The 27,110-nt window shown below is 38.9% G+C and overlaps 1 protein-coding gene and 1 long non-coding RNA gene across 4 annotated transcripts in view; one reads left to right on the top strand and one right to left on the bottom strand.

Moving 5' to 3' along the window:
* TMEM161B (transmembrane protein 161B) overlaps positions 1 to 13,882 on the bottom strand; it is a 42,557-nt gene extending 28,675 nt beyond the window's left edge. For 2 of the 3 annotated variants that reach the window (XM_030257481.4, XM_072922939.1), the window contains exons 1-4: positions 13,350 to 13,882; positions 5,688 to 5,791; positions 4,299 to 4,340; positions 1,572 to 1,652 (exon numbers count right to left, since the gene is read on the bottom strand). In XM_030257481.4, the coding sequence (XP_030113341.1) occupies positions 1,572 to 1,652; positions 4,299 to 4,340; positions 5,688 to 5,791; positions 13,350 to 13,352 (230 nt within the window). In that variant the 5' untranslated portion in view covers positions 13,353 to 13,882. The remainder of the gene's footprint in view (positions 1 to 1,571; positions 1,653 to 4,298; positions 4,341 to 5,687; positions 5,792 to 13,349) is intronic. The other variant, XM_041711059.2, reaches the window with a different exon arrangement.
* Positions 13,883 to 21,136: 7,254 nt separating this feature from the next.
* Positions 21,137 to 24,098, top strand: LOC115491134 (uncharacterized). The gene is made up of 2 exons (XR_012053286.1): positions 21,137 to 22,761; positions 22,999 to 24,098. It is a non-coding gene; the product is annotated as an uncharacterized lncRNA (long non-coding RNA).
* Positions 24,099 to 27,110: the final 3,012 nt, after the last annotated feature.

The following is a 27,110-nucleotide window of genomic DNA, read 5'->3' as shown; positions in this document are numbered from 1 at the left end:
GCAGGACCAGGGCTGTGACTGTACTCTGTAGTCAGCTTTGCTGAGGCCACACCTACAGTTCTGTGTTCAGTTTTGGGCCCTTCACAACCAGAAAGACATTGAGGTGCTCAAGCAAGTCCATGGCCATGGAACTAGGGAAGGGTCTGGAGTACAAATTAGATGAGGAGAAGCTGAAGGAGCTGGGCGCACTCAGCCTGGAGGAAAGGAGGCTCACAGGGAACCTTCTTGTTCTCTACAACTGCCTGAGGGAAGGTGATAACAGAGGGGGATGGGCTCTTCTCAAAGTTAACTACTAACAGGGTAAGAGGACCTAGCTTCCAGCTGCGCCAGGGGAGCCTTCAGGATGGACCTCAAGAGGAATTTTGTCATGAAATTGGAATGGGATGCCCTTCTTGGGCAGTATGTGGTGGAGTCATCATCCCTGGAGGTTTTCAAGAAATGACACGATATGGCCCTTACGGCCACAACTGATATGTGATCAAAGGTTGATCTCAGAGGTCTTTTCCAACCTAAGTGAGGCTAACCATGATTGCTAACCATGCCGCTTAGGAGCTAAGAAACTTTTAAGAACAAAAATTAAATTACAATTAACAAATTATATGAGCAGTGCAGAGATTAATTCAAATCTTAAGATTTATAAAAGAGTTCATACTGGGATGAAAGAAACAGAACTAGAATAATCCTCCTGTGCTGCCAAAAATAAAACCAGAGTGGGTAGTCTGGTTCTAAACAAAGCCAGTTTAAACATATTTCATCAACACGGCCAGCTCCACCACCTCAAGATGTCTCAGTTCTTGATATAGCTGTACTTCTGGTATGGCTGTTTAGAACTTCATGTCTGAGTACCGGAAATCAATTTCCAGCTTAAGCTGCTGAACAACTATTCCATGCCCTCAGTTGTCTTTTGATAGATTCAGCAAGCCCAGCTCTTTTAGCCCCCTTGAGTAAGATAGACTTTGTTTCCTGGATGATCATAGCAGTTCTCTTCACCTGTTCACATATAAAATTAATTTTTCTTGAACACAAGTGATCAGAACTGTACATAGTAATCCAGATAAAGTTCTACATTGGTGTTTTGTCCAAGAGAATTAGTATTTCCATCTCTCTTCACAGTAAACATTTCATATAATACATCCTAGGAGCCCATTTACCTTTTTCACAGCTGCATTAAGAGCAGTGGCTTATAGTAATCCTATGTTGAACTAATATACCCAAATCTTTCTTCTCTCACTTCAAGATGAAAAGCTACAATCCTAAGATTTGTTTCCATAGTTTTTATCTAAATGCATACATTCACTAAAAAGCTTGCCATCAAATTAGCATTTCACAGACCGTTTTGTGGATGGAAATTAACCAGTTCTGCACAATTTGGGAATGCCCAGCTGTTAAACCAAAAAAACATATTTTGATGAAGAACTGTGACAACTAATGGAAGCAGGGCAGTCATTTGAAACTAGCAGTTTTTAATTCATGCTAAGACAAAAGTAGGCTGGAAAAGTTATTAGATGAACCATATCATGCTGAAGAAAACCCAAAAGGTGGGGGAAGACAAGCTTAAAACAAGTATTTACCTATCTTTTTTACTTTTCCCTCTTTGCTTCCCTGCAAGAATCCGCAGTTCTTCTTCAGTGGGATGTTGATACCACCGTAAGCTAAAGAAAAAGAAAATCTCAAGTAAAACAAAACCATTATTAGCAATTTAGAGCATGGCTTTCAAAAAATTGTGCCACAACACAAGATTAATATACTTATTAAGTTACCCGTCATTTGTCACTCCTAAGCAAGAGACCTTTATGTGCCAATAATGGCACACAAAAAACCTGTCTGAACTGAACAACAGCTAGTTCTCTACAGCATATTAGGCATTTATAAATAATTTAAAAGCTTTGCTACTTTGTCATTCACATGAAAGCCCTTCAGTTCTCTAAACACCAACTTTTAAAGATATCATCAAATACAGCAAACACAGCCATATAAGGTGCAAAAGTTCACTAGAATAATTATACCATTACAATTACTCATTAGAACCATATTCTAAACAACTTAATAAAGTATATTATATCCCCACCAAACCCAGTAATTTTTCCAGAACCTGAAATATCTATTATCTAATAATCATTACCAATGTTTTCTCTTAAGCAGAGCAAATCATAACATCAACATCTCTTTCCTTAAACACCTTCTCAGTGATATCTTCAACTTCTACTAAAAAAGTGCTATTTAAAAAAATCACTAATTTACACATAGTTGACCTATAAGTTTTTCCACTTTAACAGATCAATGCAGCATTCATTGCTCATTCATTTAAAAGGTAAGAAATGGCACAGAAATTTTGAAGAGGACAAACAGAGACGGTTAAGTGTCTAACATAATATATTTTACCTAAATTTCTAAGTAATGCAAAACCCTTAGTAGCTGAAACAAGCCTTTTCCACATTCAACATGGGAAGGTTACTGTCCAGATACGGGAAGTCACAATGATCTCCACATGTCACTATGATCTCCACTCTGAAATGCTGTGTTAAAGGAGACCAAGTATTAACAAGGATAGACTTGAGAAATGTGTGTGGAAGTACTAGGCCACTAATTGTCACCCATGGTGACACGGGTCAACATATAACAAAGGAATCCACAACAACCACCTCACATAAAGAAAATTTCACCAAGTAGGACCATCCACATCCATGTTGGTGAATTAGAGTCAATGCCAGATCCAATTTCACAAAGTTAGCAAAGGCAAATTTGGAAGGCATCAAAACTCAAACAATCTCAAGCCATTTAATAACACTTGATTCCCAGCTTTGTTTTAGAAAGGCTTCCTTCATCTTGGGAACTCTTCAAGAGAAAAGAACACTAGTACCAGCCAACAGTACATCAAACTATTGCCCACTGCAAATTTCCATTGAAGGAATTCACTGCCAGCTCCAAAACTGAAAATGGCAAATATTACAAATTTTGAATGAACATAGTGTTGGATGGGGAAAAAAGGAACTGAATTTTGTATAAGAGTGAAAGTTACTTCATTAATTTACTTTTATTATGTGTAGTACAGTTGAGGAATCTGTTATTTGCAAACTTTCCTGCAATAGAGACTTTAAGACTGAGACACAAACAAACCAGAGAAAAAAGCTTCTCATCCAAAAAGTTAAACTTCTCTGCAGATGTTAACTTCTATCCTTCACATGACCCAAAGCAACTGTGAAAAAGCAGAGATAGAGTCTCCTTTTTTGTCATTTACCACATCACCCTGATCTGCACGTGGTATGATAATGATGAAAGCCACCTATGAGGCAATGAAATTTTTCAGAATCTTTCCTGCACAGACAGAGAAATGGTACCTAATGCAGTAGAACAGACAAAATTCTTGCTCATGTAGCAAGCTAACACAAATCAAGCCACAAATAATACCACAATCTGCCAAATATTTCAATAAAGCTATTTAGTTGCATTCAAGCTTTGAAAATAGCACTGACTAAAAAAGTTCGTATTTCTTAACAAATTTATGTAAATTGTTTTTCAAGAGTCAATGATAGCTATTTATTCCACTAACAAGTAACTACCTGAAGTCTGTCTGTCCTAACAATTCCAATTCTTTTAGACTTTGAGAAGTCTTTGTTTCCTTTTAATGGACTTCCCATTAACACATACAGCCATCTTTAAACAAACTAGTCACTTAATGCTTCTGTTTGTCTGACAACATGTTTACTCTCCCTCCCATTTAGCAAGGACTATCTACAGACATTTCAGACCCATCTTGCCTGCCAATCCTTTGGAAGCAGGATATGCAAACAAAGTCACTTAAAAACCACTGTTGGATACCAAAGACTAGTTGACATTTACTAACAAAGGTAATAAGGAGCAGGTGGTAATTTTTCCTCAGACAGTTGGACTGCTTCAGGAGTGTGCCTGTACCTGCACACTTATGTATAAAACCCTCTGTTACCACCGACACAGGTCTGTCAAATATCACTGGCAAAATGACAGCACTATGGAGAAATAGGTTAAAGATAAAAGATAGTTTATCACGTTAACTAAGAAAATAACTCCTTTTCTTTCTGCCATTAAAATTCAGATTCTTGTTGCAGTGAATCTTCTGACTTATTTTTATTTCTAGAACACAGGATTATTCCTAACTATTTATACAATTCCTGTATTCAGGGAATTATGCAGACTGCCTGAAATTACAATGCACTAAAATAGCTACCAGATAAATAGGAGAAAACTGAAAAGTAGTAACAGGCTACTAACATGGAAGGCAATAATAAAATTCCCACTGACTTCAGTAAGAGCATAATTACCTAAGCCCAAGCGCTGAAATCCTGCTTGAAGTATTTATCAATCTGCAGGTGCACAAAGATAAATGGAGAACTGGATTTGAAAAATATTTGAACAGCAAACTTCTCCCTATCACTGGCACATGGCATGCCTTAAAACAAGGATACAGTGAGTGAAAACTTCACAAGAATGAGGAACAGGGGCATTATAGTGACAAATTATTTTGCAAGAGCAATTAGATATTTAAAATTTCAAGTAACAGTTTTCGTCAACCTTAGACATAAAAGGTACAATATGCAAGTTGGATTATTGCAGATAAAAAAGACTCTCATAGCAACACACCTTGGAAATAAATGGTAGGCAGTTTCATATTCACTAGTGTCACGTTATTTTTAGATCACAAGAAAGGCGATCGACACCCTGTCAATGTGCTTAACAGTGAAACTTCACACAACAATTAAGAGGATGATTCCTGTTTGTGTTATCCACCTGACAATTACTGTTTTCTGTTATATCTAACTTACATCTAAGCAACATTTATAGTCACTTTTCATTAGCAACTTGATGGGTGATGAAATCTGGAATATTAAAAAGGAACAAGTTGATAATTATGAGAAGCAGATGAAAAAGTCAATGTAAAGACTTGTTAATACTCCTTTGGAGTACATTATTATTATTCAAGGATACTCCTTCAGAAAGCAGGGAGTAAGGATTTGATATTCTCAAAATTTTAACAGTTACAAAAGACAGCACACTACCTGCTAATCATACAAAGTGGTCTTCTTACTAAATTACTTTAGTAAGAAAAAACACAGTATCTGTGATTTCTTTTAATATTTAACATACTGATATATATTCAAAACAGCTGCTATTTTTCATTGTTATTATGGATACAGCCACAAAAGGAATGCTCCCCTTGCAATTCATTATGTCTGTTTGATCTATTGTTACAAGGAAGTAGTGTACTGAAACTTATACTAATCCTGTCATTTGACATATTAAAAAGGAATAGAATTTTTAATAAATACCTATCACTCTTCATATGCAAGGCTAATCAGGAAGTAGATTATCAACAACACAGAGACAGCACAGAGGGAAAGAAAAGCCTTTTATTCTTAAGTATATTATATTCAATTTAGCTTTTTAATATTAAAGGATGCACCTTGTACCTTCAATATAAGAGCTGAACAACAATTAACTTTATGACTGATACAATTTATAGCAACAAACAAGTATGTTCTTTTACAGCAACACTGTCAATTTGCCTTGAGCCCACAAATCAGGTGTAACAATGCTATGGTAATAAATTTAATAAAAGTCAGTTACTTAAAAAAAAACCCAAACAAAATCAGTATGTTTTACTGTTATTATTCTGATGCATAATTGCATTACCATATTCACACTTATCTTACCTGCCACTACAGAGAAGCCAACGAGCAAGAGAATAGTGAGGTATGATCTTCTGTATGACACTAGCCATTACCATGGTAACCACCAACTGTACACCTATCACACCCTGTAGAGAAGTTAATAACAAGTCAGTATGTGTTTTAGAAAAGTGCTGAAGTATCTTTAAAAAAAAAATTGTAACAGTCTGCATAACAGGCATGATACAGTGGGAAGGAATGGGGGAGTGAGGGGGCAAAATACTGAAACAGTTAAAAACAAATTCTCTGAAACTTGCTACAATCACTTACAAAACTTCATCAAAGGGAAAAGGCATTCTCAGGTCACCACAGCTAACCTCCCTGAAGAGATCTAAGATCCTCTCCCTCATAATGCTGGCCTCATTATATATGTACAGATATTTCCTCTTTGTTTACCTACACGTGTGGGTCTCTATCTTCTATGATTAGTCATTTTCAAGGACTCCTCTCCACATGATCCTCATCCTTACTTTACCAGCTCAGTCCACCACCTTTTCCTCTTGATTTGAGGGTCATCACCTCTTTACTCTCTAAGTCCTAGTCTAAATAAATTTTGGCCAGACTACTGGCAAAGATGCTCTTGCCCCTCTTGGTCGGGTGGATAGTGTTCCATCTTAGCAGTCCTTGCACCTCAAAAGAGAGTCCCATGGTCACATAAGCCAAATCCCAGCTAATCAATACCTGCTATGCCATGAGCTGTTAACCTACAACTCTACATCAACCTTCCCCTTCCCTACCAGCAGTATAATCTTTCATTCTAAATAATGCACTAAGGAAAGTGCATGCATTCTTTTCTTCCTTCAGTGCTTTCTCCATTAGTAAAACACAAATTGTGCAGATACTGCTTTCATTAAAAAATATAGGCAGATGAAATGTTTTTCGATATACATTATTATCTGTAATTCCACAAGACGGAGGGAGAGAGAGACAGCACAAATTATCCTTTAAGCATTTATAAACACTTTCAATATGTCACCATATGTCTCATAAAAAAGTGCCATGCATCAATAAAGGGAGGTGCTACTTTTTTATACTTTGAAGGAACACATTTGGAGGCCGTCAGATACCATCAAGTTTCTTTAGTGCTCAGGAGTCCCTTCACCTTCTCCTTCCTTGGAATTTCTACTGCTTCTATGCTTTGGTGCCATCAACTCCTTGAGGTACCTCAAAAAATAAAATCTGAATTTTGTTTATGTTCTAGTTCACTGACATCAGAATTGTGCATAGTTCTGCACACAGGTTACTCAAACCAGCTCCCACCAGCTCCCTAGCTAAGGGAAGTGCAGTCCTAACAAAAGTATTAGCAGCTGCATGCATAATATATATGCTATACTTACAAAGGAAGTATATATTCTTTGAGTACAAAATAAACCATTTTAAAATCAAATGTTTCTTCTGACCACCTCACACTAAGCCCTATAACCACTTCCACCCAATATAGGAGAGAAATTACTGTCCCTTCATCTAGCCTCTCTACTGAGTCATTATTCTCAGAATTCATTCTCTTAGGGTGAACTTATTTAATTAATATTTCTCTAGAATAATATATTTATTAGAAGCACAGCTGAATCAGATGCCAGTATGTCTCTTCATTTACTCCTAGAGCTTCCTATCTGTAAGGGAAAGAAACTTCCTTAACTCAAGGCAAGAGAAGGGAAAAAGATGCAAAACGAGGCAGTTATCTTTATATAGGGCAGCAGGTCCACTAGCTGAGTTAAAATACTGAATAATACTCACAATTCAAGAGATTATTTAAAAGTTTACTACCAGAAACTAATTTCCTTACTCAAACAAAGGCTGCACGTTGGAACAGAACCTATTAGGAACAATTTATCCTAGCCACTGAATGTCTTTCTGCACCCTGTATACCCCTCTCTAGCAGAAATTTATAGTGCTCATTCCCATAAAGTTACTGATGTATTTGATAAAAACAGAAATATCTACAAACTATTCTTTGTACAAATAAAAATAATCTAGCAAGTTTTAAGCCACTTCTTAAAAAAAAAAAAAACACCAACCAAACATAAAACCCCAATGATATCTCTAAACTTAATTTTGACTTTGTGGAGGAAATATACTAATATCCTTCTGGTATTTTTCTAACTTTAAGCAATTTAAAATGTATATACATCTATATATACACACATACATGCCATATGTGGGTATTTTTCTTGATTCCTGAAGGTTAGTAATCAATCACAAGCAATATACTAATAGAGAAAAGCTGCCACAAGAAATTTTCTAAAAATCCACTGCATTAATCTTACTGCAATCTACCAAGAACGCTAGCCATAAAAACACACTAGATGATACAGTGAGTCAAAATAACATGCTACATGCACAGCACAACTTTTTGCCAACTCTACCTTTTTGCCTGGATGTGTTTAGATGTATTTGCCTGGATTCTACTTGTAGGTTTACTGACACACTCCAGAAAAATCTACAACACCCCAAAGTACCCCATTCTACAACACTAGAACACATTTTCCTTCCATCACTAAATATAGGGTTCAATTCAGGCTCCGTCTAGATCCAGTCTTCCCCACACCTCTGAGTCTTTACACTAGTATCAGTTTAAATTCAAAACAACTAATTTCAGAATTATAAATGACAACTGAGTGCTGGTTTCCACCAGTATTTTACATCTTCTACTTGTTCACTCTAAATTAGAGGACACAGGAGTCAGATCTTAGTCAGAAATCTACAACTTTAAAAATCTACAGTATGAGAAATAGAATGATATGTGTTTGAGGAAGAAGATGCTCAATGGCAAAGCCGACACCACAGGGTGTTTTGAGGACCTCTGGTAAGCAAACCCTGGAACCCACTACCAATCTGTTTTGAAATAAAAAGAACACAATCAGTGATTGGGTTGACTCAAAACTAAGAGAAGCACTAATCACTGTTAAGAGATGAGGAACTGCTGCACAGATTAAATAAAGTGTCTGTAGTTACAGAATACTTTGTGGAATTTAAACTATTTCATAACTGCTGCACAGATTAAATAAAGTGTCTGTAGTTACAGAATACTTTGTGGAATTTAAACTATTTCATAAGGTCTTTAACACTGATTCCACATACATCCATGTCCCTGTCACGCTACAGGCTTTGCAGCTCGAACTTGAAACCAAGTTCAAGACACCAGAGAGAGAGGTCTGTATTCTGCTGACCAAAGACATTTCTGTCAATCTCTCTAATACTGGGAAGCATGGGGACCAAAGCTGACTATGTAAGTCAGTTTTTCTGCAAAACACAGGCTGCCAAGCAAGCAACCTCCTGGTCAAAAACAGGACTGAAATGGTACAGCCATGCAGCAACAACACAGTCTAATAAACTGCAGTCTGACTGTGTTTCTGCCACAGAGGAAGATCTCTCATGAGAGGTGTCTCAGAAGTCTTGAGGACTGCGTTCACTTCCTGATCCTCCAGCAACCATGGCATTCCTACCTTTGTTTGAATAACTTAACATACTTAACATAAAAGCTTTAAATAAAACATCACAGAAAACACATTAAGTGGTCTACAAGAATAGTTTCAGCAATTACACTAGAGTGAAGATTGACAGATTTCTTAAAATTGGTAAGAAAGAAATGGCAGGCCAAAAATGCAAAATTGTAAGGTTGAACAAAGTATAACCTGGACTTTGGTTTTCACAGTCTTTTATAGTACATACCTGGAGACAGAGTTGCTGATTAGTAGAAGGACAAAAAACTAAGAATAAGCAATTAAGATAAAGTTACAATACTCTTATCTACACAGTAAGTGTAATTACAAAACACCAACGGCTATCTCACGGTAGCAAAAAAAAAAACCAACAAGTTTTTAAAAGTACTTCTATCTAAAGAACATTTTTCTTTTCATCATAAAATGACTTATAGAACATGAAATATAAAGATAGACAAGGCTGATTGCATTATGCAAAGACACCATTCCAGTCTCCTTATTTTGACCTTGCCCAAGGTTATTCCTCCTTACCTGTAGTAAAAGGGCACAGGTTTCCATCTTTTCTTCCCTTTACCACCTATCTACCCATTACAAATAATTCAAATACCCAGCTTTTACACAGGACTTTGAAACTTTGTTCTCCTATAGCAACAATCTCTCCATTACAGAATAAGGGCCTTGAGCTGAAGCCAACTGCTGTATGCACCAGGACTGCAGTAGGGACACAACTGCATGACTGAAAAACAGCTGGTAGAATCCCATTCACAACTTCACCTTCAGAAATGTAATGCCCACTGCTTACTTTCTGAAGTGGCAAGACTTGTAAAAATAAGATTTTAACACAACTATACTTGAGTATTCTACAGATGTTAATACAGGTAATAACAATATCTTTCAATGGTAGCACACAAACACACTAACATGGCTGATGATTTTTCAAGCAAGAAACTGAGAATGTATTGGAACAGTAGTGGCCACCAAGATTTGTAACAGAATATAACAAATACTTCTATCTCCTGCAATTTTAAAAGTGCAATGGTATATGTGAAGTCTGGAAGATAAATCCACTTTGAAATGCCATTTAATAGCTGGCATGTTATTGCTTTTACTGTAAATAAGACTTTTCCCCATATAAATTTTTCTTCATGTGCAAATTTTTCTGCTTATGTTATGTCCATGCTAAAGCTCCAGCTCCCAAAAGCAAAATAGTGTTCTCCTGAAACATAAATGCAATTCAAAGTTGTTTCCCAAACAGTAGAAAATATTATATAGGATGGCCAAAGAAAAGTGAGCTTGCTGTTCAACATCTTAAAGCTAATGCTTACTGTGAAAAGAATTACTTTCACAGAATACCTATAGTCGTTATGATAATATAATCAGCAATCTGAGACAGTTCAAATCCTATGGTTTGTAGAAATCAGACATTCATACAGCTTATTTGGGAAAAAAAAATCTATGAGAAAAGAACTCTTTAAAAAACCCAGATTTTTACCTTTTTTTCTATTCTCATGACCAAGGCTTCCCTGAATTAGAATTTTCACACACTTACCATTGTTTACAAAAGAAGATGCTTAAAGTGGCATGAAGAATATACAAGGTGTTAAATAACATCACCTAACTGCTCAACCTCACAGAGCCTTTCATACCCAGAGGTCACTTCTCTCTTGACCAGTGTCTTTCCACAGAGTCAAAGGAGAGCCATAAACTGCTGTGTGGAAGGACTCAGATGTGCATGACTCCCTTTGAAACAACGTGATTTGTTTGAAATCAAACAGCTTTAGTCAGTGAATAGCATTTTACCTGACAGTCCTGCTTCATGTACCACTGAGGTTCTCTAAGTACAAAGATTACAGAACTAATGGTCATTAGGCAAATCACATTAGTGCTACAGAAATCTCATGGACGGAACAAGGGCATTTATAAAAATGCAAATTTATCATTTTTCCTAAAAAGGCAATATAGAATACCTGTTGCAGAGAATACCAATATATATGGAATATTGTTAAATTATACATAAAACTAGTTCAGAGAAATTATGTACTACACAGGGAAAAGAAGGTTATGCTGCATTATTATTTTTCCAAGATTTTCAAAATTTAGTTTCCTCAGTATTTCCACAAATAAGACAAGTAGGAACTACATAAGTTCCCACTCTCTAGAAGATTTGCTTTTTAAATAACAGGCTCTGCCATTACAGGAATCATTCCAAGTATAAGAAGTGAGAAGACTTTAATGCCTCTGCTGAACAGTCTAAAACACCATGGTCTTACAAAGTATTAAGACACTTGTGCAGAGCTTAAAGTCATGGCCTAACTGGCACTGCAACTGCACAGAGGAGTCCTGACAGTCCCAGCCTGGCAGGTGTTGACCTTTATAACCGATTCCTAAGCCTCTTGGTACAAAAGAAACTGATCAATGTTTCATTCTCCTGTTGCTTTGGAACTGGAAAATACAGCTTCCAAACAGCATAGAAGTAGACTACCATCTTTTGCCTTTGCTAATGTCACGGAATCACACACAAAGATTATTTGCCCACACTGCCAGCATCCAGTAAAGAAAACTGGACTGATCTTTCAACCCATTAGGCAACACAAGCCAGCACTCAATTAATTTACATAAGAACCTACACGGAAAGGAAAAATTTTTTTGCTTGCAATTTTCCAAATGTAGCTTCCCATACTAGACCACAACACTCACGGACCCGTACAAATGAGAGGAGCATCTCAAGACCTTTTGAATAAATATTCTAACCCCTGCAGAAAAGTAAAAAAAAAAAAAAAATTCAATTCCTTTCATAAACAAGAATTTACACTAAAAAAACTACTTTTGTGAAACAACATGATTAAACTCCTAAGTAGGAGAACAGTTAAAAGGCAGGTTTTATCAAAAATATACTTGTAAAGTGAATTTCTTAACACTTAGATCAATGAACACTGGCGCCATAGCTAAAATGACCTATTGACACTTACATTCATATAGCCACATGGAAATGCAATATATTAATGGCACATAGAAAATACGTTTTTATACCTGCAGGCCCTGTCCCTTGTATCTCAAATATAAGTACATTCAAGGCTAAGCCAATCAATTCCAGTGTTTTAAATGCTAAGACCTAAATACAAAATTCAGCATATCTCTGTAGAGATGTATCTTTCTAAATTTAATATTCATGAAACACTTAGCCTGCTCTATTGAAGCAACACATATCCAACAATGTTACATTGTCAGTAGGAATTACACCAAACTTTGTCCCACTGTGTTACAAGGTAATTTACTGTGCACTACATTTAGTCCAATAAATTGTAGCTGTGCTGAAATACCTACTGTGAAAAGTAATTTGAGGTGGGACTTTTTTCATTATATCCTCTCCAGCTCCAACTGCTCTGTTATTCTGCAACACTCACGTGCTGCCACAGCACACATGGCAATTGTGACATGACCCAGAGCACCAAGAGCAAACTTGTGGCAATGAAGAACAAAGCATCTGGCAAAAGTTTCTGAATATATCCAAGATCACATACACACTCCGTTCACAGAGTAAGGAGACACGACAAGGCAGTTATAGAATCAATGCTGGAAAAGAACTTAGGATCATCAAGACCAAATGTCAACCTATCACTGCCACTGTAATCCCTAAACGTCTAGAACACACCACCGAGCACCAGGTCTAAACGGTTTCTAAAACACTTACAGGGATTGTGACTCCACCACCTCGCTGAGCAACTTACTCTAATGCCTGACCACCCAAACAGTAAATTTTCTTTTTTTCTAGTACCTAATTTGTATTTCCAATGTCTTAGCTTGAGGCCGTTTCCCTGAATCTCACTGCAGGCAGGGTAGAAGAGGCCAGCCCCCTCCCCACTACAACCTCGTGTCAGGTAGTTATAGAGAAAGAGAAGAATCCTATAAAGAGACATCCTATAACCCCGTTACATCGCACTAAGTGCAGCGGCTCGTTCCATTTCCCAGGGGAAAAGCAACAGAGAGGGAAACGACCACCGGGCAGCGGAACCGTGTCGGTGTAAGGCGGCGGAGGGCAGCAGCCACCGCAGTGCTCCATTCACGAGCGCCAATTACAGAGCTCGATGGTGTCACCCCACTGCCTCCGCGGCCCCGCCGCGCCCAAACCCCCGGGCTGTCCCCACCGCCAGGGACATGCAGCAGCCCAGCCCGGAGCCCAGGGGGGCGAGTGGCCCCGGCTCACCATGGTGCCCGCGCGGGCCCCGCCAGCCGCCGCTGCCGCCCGGCTGGGCCCCGCTGCCGGCACATAAATCCGCCGGCCGCCGCTGCACAGCGCACCCGCGGGCACGGCGGGATCCCGCCGCCAGCAGGGCCGCAGCTGTCCGCACAGCCGCCTGCGCGGGCGGGGCCCCGGAGCGCCGAGGGGCCGCTGCGACGGACAGCCCCGGCCCCGCCGCGCCACCCGCGCCGGCTGCAGACAAGCGGCGGAGGCAGCGGCGCCCGCCGCGGCGCACGGCCCGCCGGCCCCTTGCAGACAGCCCTGTCAGGCGCCGCGGGGACAGCCTGTCCCGGGCAGGGCACCGCCGCCGCACCAGCCACGTGACGCGGGAGGTCGCCCCGACGGCGGAGTTCCGGCAGCTCCCGGTCCCCGCGCGAGGCGCGGCACCGCCGGAGCACCGGGAGAGCCGCGGGCAGAGCGGGGACGGGCCCGGCCCGGCGGCGGCGCCAAATGAGCCCGGCGGAGGAGCTGGGGGAGGGGAAGGGGGCTTGCGCATGCGCCGAGGTCGCGCACTCCCCCGTGCAGACTCTGCGCATGCGCAGCTGTGCGGGCTGAAGGCGGTAGGGCGGCCGAGTCTTCTTGCTGTGAGGGCGGCTCTCCGAGGAACCAGGGAAATATTGTAGTATTCTACTCCTCCTAGAATACCCAGTACTGCGAACCACCTGGATCTGTCCGAAAGGGACAAAACCGCACAACAATTTTGTCCTAAATCTTGGCTTTTAAATGCGTCGCTGTGGTCCATTAATGTGTGAGCTGGAAACAAATAGGAGCATTCTGCTTGAATAGATAAATGGTACTTCTGTAGAAAATACTTGACGTCTGTTTGTATTTTGTCAAGCTTTGTCTGCCTCCTGAGAAACCCAGGAGGGCAATCACAGGATGGTTGTGAAAAACGTCAATCACTTGGTTTTTAAAATTTAAAAAGTTTAATAATAATAAAATGGTTATTAAAATAGTAATGCAACTAGAGTAATAAAGTTTAGAGTTAAGACAATTACAAGACAATAAAGAGCAAATAATTATGGGCGTCCGGCTGCTCTCGGACACTAAGTCACAAAAAGCATCCCTTGTGAACAAAGGAATAACCTTAAAAGCAATAGCCTGTTGCATACTCATATATCTCATACATGGTGCATAAATTTCTTGCAAATTAAGAACTTTTCTGGTTTTTGTCAACTTCTCCTTAATCTTGCTGATTCCAAAAAGACGGAGAGAAGGTGGAAGAATGTTAGTCTTTTCTGATAAGGAGGCTGTAACTTTTTATGGGCCCCCTTCACTGACATCTCTGTGTGAAGAGTTTCTTGATTATCTCATCTTCCTGCTTGAGCTTGTAACAAATCCTATGTCGCAGAGTTTCTATTTTACATTATGTTGTAACATAAAATTACCTTTAACACACTACTTAAACGAATTAATACAGCATAACTTTCTAACATTACACATACAATATTCACTGTAACATTTGCGAAAAGCCAATCATAAGATATGCATTTTTCACAATGGTGATCCCATTAGTGCCCATTTCCTCAGGTTTTGACACGCTGGTGAGTGTGGTTTTGTCCCTTCTCTCCTGCCATGCCTCTTAAAAGCACTGTCAATGTCGCTACCTCCTGTGCTGCAGATCTTTTTCTCCTCTGAGACATCCTGTGAGATGTCAATAGACCAGGTGTTGAGTAGATCCTTTCATGGTAAAAAAACCTCAAATTTTTCCAATTATACCCAGCTCTGAGCCACACATTGACTTCACATATCTGCCTATTCCTATCAATATTGTTCCTTTTTACTAGAAAGATCGAGGAAGTCAGCACTTACATTCCTGATAGTGATTTGAGTGATAACAAAGCATGGAAACAGTAAATATAGAAATTCCTCCCTGCTATAAACTAACTCCTATGTTAGGGCAGGGCAATTTAAGAAAGTTTTTTTTTGACACATCCTAATTACAAGGTTCAGTGTGAGCATTTGTTACTCTCTGAAAAATATAAACAAAATGTGCTAAATGGTGCATAAGATTTTGTTTGATAACATGCCATTAGTCAAACACCTCAGCTGATATTATGGAGTCAAAAGGTAAAGGAAGAGAACAAATTTTTTTACCAGTGTCTAGAAGTTAATTTAGCTGGTTGTTGTATGCACATCTGTAACAATTACATGGCAAGAAAATAACAAAGAATTTTTAAACTTGGCTTAATACTTCAAGTTATGCAGTTGCAGATCTAGAACAACTATATAATCTCATATTAATGAGGAAAAATGTAAACTGGTGATTTTTCAGCTTATAGGTTTTTGTGGAATAAACTGAATCTGCTAGACAGTTAGTGATCCATTTTCAAAGATGCAAGCTACCCAAGTATGCTTCACATTAAAAACGTCAAACCTAAGCAAAGGAAAAAACACCAAAAAAACTAGGTTTCAGTCTTTCAAGAAGTTTCATAAGGACTGAAAGGACCTTTATTTAAGTTCAGAATAGTATTTTTCCTTTTTCAAACCCTTAAATGTAAAATATGTGCAATTTTAATTTACATTTTTTCATACATTTTTTTCTAAAATTTCTGTTCTTATTCTTGTTTTGACCATGTAATATATAGAATTTAAAGAAAATCAATTTTTAAAATCATAAGTAATTTTTTTCTTTTTTTAACAGATATTTTTGTTCTACTAAGATTACATTTTGCAGGGACAGATACAAGAAAAAATTTAAGGTTTTTCTTACATTTTTATTTGGTTCTGATGGTTTTACAGAACCATCAGGTGCAAAAACATAAGAATGTGACTAAGATAATTAGGATATAGAGTTTTTAATTAATTTGAACTTAATAATTGTGCTACTTGAAAGTGATGGGACAAAGTGTTTGAATTTAATTGTCTAAAAATAGGCAGCTAAAACTGTCTTAGTTCATTTTTCAAAGCAATCTAGTTTAAAAGGGAGCAGATTCCTGGCACTTCTAGTGCAATTGCAGAACATATTAATCAGTTAGTATCGATATTGTCTAACTGCATGACTTATTTACTATATTCTCATGAGAAAGATTAAGTTGACCTTGCCCTCTTACAATATTCCACATATTCTTAATAAGCTTAATAAATATGTATACTTTCACCAATAGCCCAACTTTAAAACTGAGGCCCTGGGGTCCTGTGACCACCGGACACACCACAGGGTCAGGTCCTCAGGAGCCGGATAGTGTTATAGGTGCTTCCTCTCGGCGGCGGGATGACACTCAGACGGCTTAGTTTCCAAGAGGGTTTATCAAAGGAGAGATGGGTCAGGGAGCGCAGAGGGACAACCACTCTGAAAGGGAGCTCGAACTGAGAGCCCTGAGCAGAGGGCGGGGTGAGGATTCTAACTGTGGCCGGGAAGGCGGGTCAGGGTAGAGAACAGCCAATGAGGGAAGGGTCCATGGGCGGAGTGGAAGGTGAGTGATAGGGTTATAACCAATGGGTACAATGGGAAGGAGTAGTTTCAGGGAAGGAACCAATGGGGTTACAAAGAACAAAGAACTTTCTAGAACTGGGGAATGGTTTACATAATAATTGACAGGGATGAGGGGAAGGCACAACCAAAGACTGACAATGGCGGGAGGTGGGGAGCTAGACGTTGGTAACCTCCCACGGCATCTCAGGGGGACTATCTCCCAAGTCCCCTCCCACATAAAACTCTAATTGATTTATCTACATGTTTTCTGAATGTATTATGAATACTAGTCCAAGTGACACTATTTTGCAATAGTAAGTCCAAAGTACAGTGAATTATAAATCTTGCAGAATGCATCCAACTTGTTGATAACTTCTAAAGAGTCAATACATCACCTGGGGACTGTGAGACCCAATGTTGCCCCTAGAAGAAACTCAGTGTAATAATTCATGATACTGATGTATATAAACTCACAGACATACTTCTATTCTTACAGTTATGATTTGATCTTCAAGTGGAGTTTTCCTTGATTTACTTCCCTCCGACATAAGGCTTCATAGTTGCATGACATGAAGATGTTATTTGCATTAGTCTGAAAACAAGTATTTAATAAAATATGAAATGCATACAGATTTGTCACTCAGGCTCACAGCTTGAAGGTTATTGAGATCTCTGGACTGTATTTATGTCCCATATGTGTGAAGCATGTATGAACATATTATTTATACATGTTCTGGTCAAACACTTCACATGATATGTCTATTTAAAACTGTGGTTTTGCTCTACACCTGAACATAGGAGGAAGATACAACTACGTCTTTTCTATACAATGCTCTTAAATATAATTATTTCACTTCTTTTTTTTTTTTTTTTTTGAGGGGAGATGGAGTTTAGAACTAAGAATGCACATTGTTAGGATTCCAAAACAGATCAACAGCATCAACATCTAGAAAAAAAGCCAAATACAATAAAATAACTGTGACTTAATATGATTTAATATCAAGAAATTAGTTAAGAGCAGTGGGAAAAAAAATCCTTGATCCTTTCTTCTTAGAATTTTAAATTATTTTATAATATAACTGTTGTACCTCCTTTGAACTAGGTCTATCCATCACAGCCTGGATGGAGAAACAGCTCTTCCTGCATATTATAGAGCCATAATGTGAGGAAGGCTTGTGACAGAGGACAGAGGATAATAAAAACCTAAAGACCCCATTCAAGAGCCTGTTCCTGCCATTGTCTACAAATTCTTTTGTGTCTTTACTGAAACAACAGGTACCACTTCTTGGTCTGATATACACTGGGATGCAGCATTCCTATCAATCCACATCTTCAAAGTGGTTTTGGGTCTCAGTAGGCAAACGTTGACCTTAGCTATGCCTTGCAGAGCTGCTGCCAAACAATGTGAATTGTCTCCCTATACATTGTATGGAGAGGCCCTGGTGGTACTTCACTTCTTTCCTACTCTCACACTTTTTAGGTGTTTCATATGAAGGAGTCACAGCAACTGAGGTTTAATCTCACTTCTGACACAACTTCACTGTCTCTTCCTTCTTCCTCTATTGTACAACCTGCAGCCACTCTCTTCCCAGCCCAGCAAATATGAAATACTTTACACAGAAGCTGTGGGCTGAGGGGGTCTCTTACCCTGGGGCATCAGGTGGTTAAGCCATGTCTTGAATGGCTACAGGAAGAAGTAAAGCTCAGAGAGGTAAAGGTGTGACATACAGCTGTGTTTCCTGTGCTCCCACTGAATTGCCAAAGAACAGGTGGGAGATACCTCTGACTACACTGTTTTTTGTGTCATGTCCACATCCTGTCCTGTCCAGACTATTGCTTTCTTAAAGATCTCATGAGATGGGCAAAGCTGAGAAAGCCCCAGGGACTGCAGACCATAGTATATTTTGGAGCAGACCTTTAAAGATCATCTAGTACAACTCCTCTGAAATGAGCAGGGACATCTTCAAGTTGATCAGGTAGCTCAAAACTCTACCCAAATTTACCTTGGATATTTCCAGCGATGAGTCACCTGGCAACTCTCTGGGCACTCTGTGTCAGGGCTACACCACCCACTCTATGTAAAAAGTTTTCATTATGTCCAGTCCAAAGCTAATCTTTTTATAGCTTAAAGCCATTTCCCTGTCCTATCACTACAGGACTCACTAAAATGTGTGTCCACACATTTCTTTAAAGCCCTCTTTAGGTCTTAAAAGATTAAAGTCTACTGTGCAGCAACAGAGCATACTCTGTTGAGAGCACACAAGGTAAGTACCTACAAGGCTTGATGAGACTCACCAAATTTTATATTCCCTTGTTTTTTCATTTTAAAAGACATCTTTACCTAATGTGTTCTCAATTGGTTACCTATAAAGTGATGACATCAATATTTCTATAGTATCAATATTGTGCAGAACATTTGACTGATATACTTTATGTTCAAACATAAAATAAATTGTAAAGAATTACGTACATTGAGTTAACAAAATTATTCCCTAAAGATAATAAAGCTTCAATTTAGCTCATCTGGTACATAAATTAAAGGAGCAGGCATTTATTTTCACAGATCTGCTCTTTTATTACCATCATCTTCATCTTCACCATCATCATCATCATCATCATCATCATCATCATCATCATCATCATCATCATTACTTTACATGAACATAATTACTCTTTATGTAATGTATCAATTTAGATACAACCTGTAATTGCTAATAATTGCTGGGAAGTAAATGCTTACTTTCCATAGCCTGATAAAAATTATGCTTGTCAGTATGTATAGGAGTAAGTCTGTGTAAGAATGGGAACTTTTATTTTAGAGACCAGTATTAGAAAGCAAAACTGTTGTCAATTTGCCATAGAATTAAATTTAAAACCAATTGGGTCTTAGCCAGTTCTGTTTTGCAATGAGAGAGGAGGCTAGGCTGGGCTCACTGACATTTTCACAAACCCAATTTTGTTGATTTTTCACTTCAGATAAGATTCACACACAGCTTGGGGCTCCTGTCATGAAAATAAACTTTTAAAAATTTGGCTCAATTCTGTTTTCAAGTTTTTTTACTAAAAGTGCAGTTGGGCAATCTATAAAGAGGAAATACATTCTGCTAAGTGAGACCAGCTAGACAATTCTAAGAAAAATCCCATACTGTCTGCCTGTTCTCTGTTCTTCACTGTAGATATGTATAAGCTACTCAGAAAGCCATCCCGTTTGGGGCCATGCATTTTATTTTCTTTCCCTTCTAAAGCAAAAAAGCACAAGATGCTATAGGTGGTATAAACCTGCATCACATCTATGTAAGGTAGGCAGAGAGAATATTTTCCATTAAAATCCTGTTAGATGTTCATGAAAAGTTATAAAAGTAAATCACAGGACTATCAGCATGGTGTGAAATAGTGGAAGATCAAGACATAATAGGTTCTGATTTCTCTTTCACTCTCTGTATTAGAGGAATGGTCTCCTTGTCTCCTTTTCCTGCTATATTGATGGGTGTTATGTTTAATGTTGGACAGTCAGGAAGGACTGGTCCTGGCTTAGGAAACCAGAATAATCTCAAAGCAATTCCAGGAGTTCCGTTTTAACTGGACATGAAGATCACGACAATTATCTCTCAAAACTTTCAGCAGGCTGTAACAGGTACATCATTAAGAAGATTCCACTACTAATGAGGTATCCCTGCTTCATGGAGTATTCTCAGAAAGAAATATCCCCCTAGGGCTATGAGGTGTGCTACCTGCAGAACCGAGCACTGGCTACCTCCTGCTACAGAGATGCCAAGTATCCAAATCTATTTCATTGATCTGTGCTGAAAGTTGCATAATATTCTACAATCACAGTGAAAGAGGGTATTAATTCTGCATAATTATTATTAATGTATAATTTCATGTAGACACTTCCCATTCTGAAATATATATGAATTAAATTTAAAAATTAACTGCAGCATTGAATGGACGGCACTAGGGTGAGAGTTTTGCATTCTGAATTCCCCTTTTTGCTTAAAAAAAAAAAGAATGAAAACATAGTTCCACCCTAATTTGTGCACCTTTTAAAATTATCTATACATGATTGTGTATTAAAAAAAATGTGATTACCACAATCATTAGATAATGTTTTACGCATCTTAAACCAAATTATTCTTCCTTTGCTTCTCTTAATATCTGAAGTGAAAAAGTGAATGGAAAATGGTAGCACTATGGTCATGCACTATTTTGTTTTACTTGTCCGAGGAGAAGTAGTTTATGTTATTTATCTTGAAATAAAGAGTTAATGCCAACTTGGGTGGGGTTTTGTTTGTTTTATTTTATTTTGCAGATAATGTATTTTAGCTTTTGGCATATTTTGGCTTTTGGCATAGTATTTTAGCATAAAAACATTTAAGATGGATTACTAATTACTGAGAAATTAATCTGTAATTCTGGATACCTTGGAAACAACATATGCTAGCAACAAAAAGAAAACTAGGTCTTTAGTGGCATTGTGGAATATTCTGAAAGCAATAATTGTGGGAAAACTCTGTCGTGAAATGTGCAGTTTGCACTGTTTTGGGGACAGGGGCAATTCTGCTTTTGGGCAGCATGTGCATATCAAAAGTCCTTGAGAAAATGTACCACCAGAATATAAAAGTCTGAGTCTTAGTGTCTTTTACTTGGTCTTTTTTATTATTTACCTGTTGCAACATATACTGGAAATGCAGTTCTTTTATTAGATTTCTTCTCTAGATTTCTTGCTTGCTTTCACTAGCATGGAATCTAGGAGACAAATAAGTTAATAACATTTTTTCATTTAAACATATATAGTGCAGAAATAGGCTGTTTACAGTCTGTCAAAACTTTCCAATGGAAATCAACAGTGAAAAGCTATAAATAGGACCTAGGGTATGATTTTGTCTATTTTGTAATGTTTAAAAATTATATCTTAAAACCTAGGTTGATTCTATAAAATGTGGTTATGTGTATTTCATTCTTTCAAGGTTTCTTAGAGAATGATCTATACTCATATTCCCTATTAAACTTCTGCTTTTTCAAAATTTTTTGCTTTCTCACTGTTCCATGTGCTCAGCAGTATATTAAAGGAAAAGTAAAAATTCAGTGAAGAGACCCTTAAACCAGTTTCAACTCTCTTGTACTTTTATTACTATTTTGCATTCATCTTATAGAGTTTATGTGGGAAATAAAGCACAGAGACCTCCCAAGGCCTCAAACATACAAGCTCAGAGATAGAGATGGATACAGTGTTTGACCTAGGACCTTGGAGAAGACTTGAAGTTTTCAAATAGAAAAGTTAAACAGACATGAAGTAAGAATAAAGACATGTAGTTTAAGCAGAAATATGTTTTAAGCAAGTAGAAATATGCCTTGTGTAAGCAAATAAATATGTTAAGCAAGATAGTAGAAAATTTTAAAGTCTAGCAGTAGAACTTGTTATAAAGTTAGTAAAAAGTAAATACAGCAATAAGTTTCTGTAGAATTATATGATCGGAAAAAAATAGATGCATTGTGGCAAAATCATATAATGCATACCAATTAATGATTGGTTAATAAAGATGCTAGCGAGCTTTGTGGAAATAGCTGATTGGGTGAGAGATTTATAAGACATTGTAACTAGAATTAGAACAGCTTCTGTTGTGATGGCATGAATGGATGGAACAACCTTGAGGTCTCACCTTTCCATGAGATTGATTTTACATTAAACCATCTTTTAATTACCTCATCAGCCAACCCTGTCTACACTGTGTCCTGAACAATTCGTGCCCTCTGTGTGAGGAAGATTTTTTGTCTCAGTTTGGGACTGCCCCAGAGGATGATTAAAAGACTGCTGAAAGGAAGCAGGTTTTGCGAAATATGTACACCTGAGATGAGAGTGAGTCAAGCTCTAACTTGCTGCTGAGAGGAAGCAGAATAACTGTGCTTGCTGGATCGAGCCTGGCTTGAGACTGACTTGGATCACTTGTGAACAGATGTCAGGTGAGCTCTGGGGAACAGGACAAGAGATGTCCAAAGAAAAGAGAGATGTTTACACCCGTTTAAAAACCCTGATAAGATGTAATTCTTGTGCTGTACCTAAGCAAGAACTTAATGACCTTTTAAACTGGGTACACAAAAGTTTTGTAGATGCAGATCTTGAGTCTGCTTTTACTACATCTCTTTGGGATGCTATTGGAGTTAAACTTTATGACACGATTTCTCATTGATATTTTACAGCTGCTAAGTTGCTCCCAGCGTGTTGTATGCTTATCGAGATATTTCGCAAGCAGTCTAGTCCAGCTGCACCTTTGGTAACTCCTTCAGCTCCGCAGAGCCCACAGCCACTCGCTGCCGCTGTGCCTGCTGCGTCTGTGCCTCCTTGGCCACCGCCCCTGCCTCAGATGGGCTCTCTTCTGCCACTGCTTCAGGCAGTGGCTGCACCTTTGCCTGCTCCAGCTGTGCCTCCTTTAGTCACTTCTAATATCACAAAGGAAGGGAAAGATGAAAAGGAACTTGGAACTTTTAAACCCACTATGGGGGTGCAAGAGTCAGAAAAGTATTATACTTCTGAAGAAGAAATTGATCTTCTAGACTCTGATCCTACAGACCCACATTTAAGATATGACCTGTTCCCTCCTGACCCTAGGTAGCCCCCAAATCCCCCAAAGGACCCTAGAGAGTCCTTTCTAAATCAAAGGATTTTCTAAAAACAATTTAAAATTGACTGATTGGACTGAAATATGGCACAAATAAGCCACCCTAAGCTACATGGGCCACCTATGATGTGTGATAGAATGGCAGGCCAAGCTCTATTTCCACAGGTAAAAAACATGCCTTGCAGCAGCTATAAAGGTATGTCAATAGGCCGTGCAAGTACTGGGGAAGTGTAATTACACCAAGAAGTTTGGTTCTTAAACAGTTGGTGACAGGGAGAAACATCTTTAATCAAGAATGACTCTTTCCCTGTATAGATGAACTTAATACAAAAATCCATTTTTACTGAGCCAAGGAGATCTATCTCCTGAGGCTCTTAAGATGTTTGAGGAAGTTCTCCTGCCCAATACTTCCAAGCACCTACAGGGCTGTAATCCCAATCGCACATTCTGCCAGCACTTTTACCTCTTAAAACACAAAGAGTTTTCTCTCTTATTGGCCAAGTGTCCACAGGCAGCCCTACTAAGCAAGTGGAAAATGGATTTTCCAGGGTTGTAGGGGCTAAGCATATCTAAGCCTAATGCATTAGCTAAAGTCACCCAACCATTCATTTTGGGTTGATTAACAGTAAAAGTTAAGCTACTAAAAGCAGACAAAATAAAAAGATGTAAGCATAACCTTGATTTAGCTCCATGCTTATCCTTAATCATTTAGTGGCAGGGAGCCACTGCTTTCTAGAGTATTTCTTCCTTGAGGCTCTCCTTTTTGAACTACTACTCAAGGCCACTTGTGAGGCCTCTCCCTTGGCCTTTTCCCAGCAGAAGGTTCTGCTGTTGCCCCAGTTAAAACGGTTACTATTTTGCTTGCTTTTAGCCTTCCTCATGTTTTTTTCACTGGCTGTGTTTTTACATCATCCTGTGGGACAACAGCTATGTCCCCACTGTCCTCCTGTGCCTGCTTCTTTGCTCTCCCCCTCTTTTTCTTCTGGCCCTCGGTCAGTGTAGATGAGATGGGATTCCCTGGCTCTTCACTGCTCATGTATACAGTGTCAATTGTTAGATGGTTATGTTAGAAATAAGCACTCTCTCTGTGTGCTTATTTCTCTGCTTATGGGTTTGGTGTGGTTTTGCACATGATATGGCTTTACATTCTATACTGGAATCCACTTAGGTCCACAAGCATACCCTTTGCCCCAGGTTATTGAAATAAAATTTCAGGGAGGGGAGGGGAGGGGAAGGGAGGGGAGGGGAGGGGACTTGTCTTTATCTTCTTGCAAACAGCATAAATCAAACTTTTTTTTTCTCTTATTTTTGTATAATTTTTAGGAAAGCTTATTGAGAATGAATGGCAAGATAGATTTTTAATAGGGAAAATTATTGTTGATTAGGAGGGAAATAATTATCACTTCTTTCCCCTGTGCCCCACAGAAAAAGGCACTGTCCTATTGATATCAGTACAAGGAGCCATCAAAAGGTGTCCTCATTCCAGGGGGTGTGGATCAGAGGGGCCCAAACCCGGCAGTAGCAGCTGCAACTCCCCCTTCAGCTGACCTTAAGCCTGAAAACCCCTCCATATTCCCACTTCTTCCATGTCTTTGGATGGTGGCTGCCTGGGGGATGCAGACTCCTCCTTGCCTTTCCTGATACAGGAGTGGGCATGGGACTCAAGCATTCTTATTTCCAGTGTAAGCAAACTAAACCTGTGTCATTTTTTATTATAACTATTATCACTGTTGCCATGATGAGAAGGGGGTCTCCCCTCATCTTGGAGCCTACATTTTGTGCACCTGCCAGACCCCCACTGGTGTTCTCACAGAGAACTCTTCCCTCTCCTCCTTGGATACAAACAGATCACATCCTCTAATAGATAGATTTCCTCATGTATAAAGATAATTAACTGATTGTTCTCCTTTTCATGGTGTTAGCACTGATGTCCTGCAGCATGGTGTGTTTCTCTTTGTACCCAAATCTTAGACCCTTCCCAGACCTGACCCACTGTTTGGGTGCAGCTACCTCCTCATCTCCCCTGATGCCCTAAATCACACACAGGGGACAGGTAGCTTTGGAACAGTAAATCTTTTTCTGGGTTTTTTTTCATAATGAAGTGGGGGATGAGGTTTTGGCTCTCACAGTTCCCAGTCTATCACCACTTGTTAATACACCCCACCCATCTTGGGTACCAGCTTGCTGTATTTGGGAACATCTCTCCCACCCACCCCTAACACCTCTGCACTGGGAAAGACAAATTTGGATAAATACTGATATTTCCTTTTGTAGTGAAAAAACAAGATGTGTTTGGGCTATTATGGCAGGGCAACTTCCTTAGAAAGATTATTTGAAGTACAAAGGCATTCATTTAGGGCTCACGATGCTGAGAGAAAAGGGCTCTACTATAAATTAACAGCCTGTTCTGGTATTTGGAGAACAAGAGTGACAACTTGTTGGAAGTTCACAAGGAATCATTTATATTTCACACTCCAGTAAGCAGCTGATTTGAGCATGTCTGTTAGCATAACAAAAGCTCCGAGCCTGTGAACTTCAGAAACCTTTCGACCTCTTAGCTGCTGGCATGAATAGCCCCCAGCTCTTACTATAGAGATCTCCCAAAGCTCCCCTGTTCGTGGATAAATTGTTAATCAGGGTAATTTAATATAGTTTTCAATATGACCCATCTCTGATTGAGTATGGTATTCACAGATCTTGCCCCCTCCAGAAAGAAAAGCTCCTCTTTATTCAAGTGTGAGAAGGGCAGCTGCAGAGCCCCTAAACCCGCTCAACCTTCTCATCCTCCAGCACAGAGGATGAAGGGAGTGAGGCAAACTAGGAAGTACACACTTATCTCTCCTTCACTCCCCAGAATCCCCAAACCTGACACTCTCATACCCTTGCAATCCCTCCTCCAGCAGGTCTGATGACTTCAATATTAAATCTAGATTTAAATTATTTAATATATTTGTTTTCATACCTATATTTTTTCCTTCCATCCCTTCCCTTGTCATCAGTGGGCAGTAATCTGGGTATGAGCTGCATCTCAGCCAGCTCCTTCAGGGCACTTCTGGGCAGAGACAAGGGGATTTATTTCCCGTCCTGTTATGTGGTGTTTCCTCTTCTTTCTCTCACTTATCCTGCAGAAAGTTTCTGGGACCAAAGTTTCTATAGAGGAAATTTAGTGTATGAGACACACCAGAGTTTTGGGGGAAGGAGTGTTTTTTTTGTTTGTTTGCAGCATAGCCTGGTATTTGAGTTCTTGGCATGTGTAAAGTTTCTGGCTACAATATGCCAGATTTGGTAAATGATGGGGAAGAAATCTGTGCTATTTGCAAAGTGAGGTGCATGGTCAAGAGTACAGTCCACTGCATAGTGTGGGCTGTGTGGTTTTCCATGGTCTCTGCCTGAAGTGTGTGAGTGGATTCTCAATATGTCATCTAAATAGCTACTGAAGAGCATGGAGAGGAACACTTTCTAAAATAAAACTAATCAGGGGAAGTTTCTTTAAAATATATGAAACCATGCCTGAGTTCTGTTATATGCAAAGATCATGGAATAGTTTGTTCTTGAAACAAAAGAACAAAACCGAATTAAGAACAACATATAATTGTGCAGATGGACAAATCAGAAACATGTTTTCTGTGTTTTATTTTCCTGAAGTAGGGGATATATATCTTAGCATTTTACTTTTTTGTTTTGACTTTAACA

Source organism: Taeniopygia guttata, chromosome Z, assembly GCF_048771995.1.
Source record: "Taeniopygia guttata chromosome Z, bTaeGut7.mat, whole genome shotgun sequence".
Lineage (NCBI taxonomy): Eukaryota > Metazoa > Chordata > Aves > Passeriformes > Estrildidae > Taeniopygia > Taeniopygia guttata.
The sequence above is the reverse complement of the archived record's forward strand: the minus strand, read 5'-3'. Positions and strand labels throughout refer to the sequence as shown.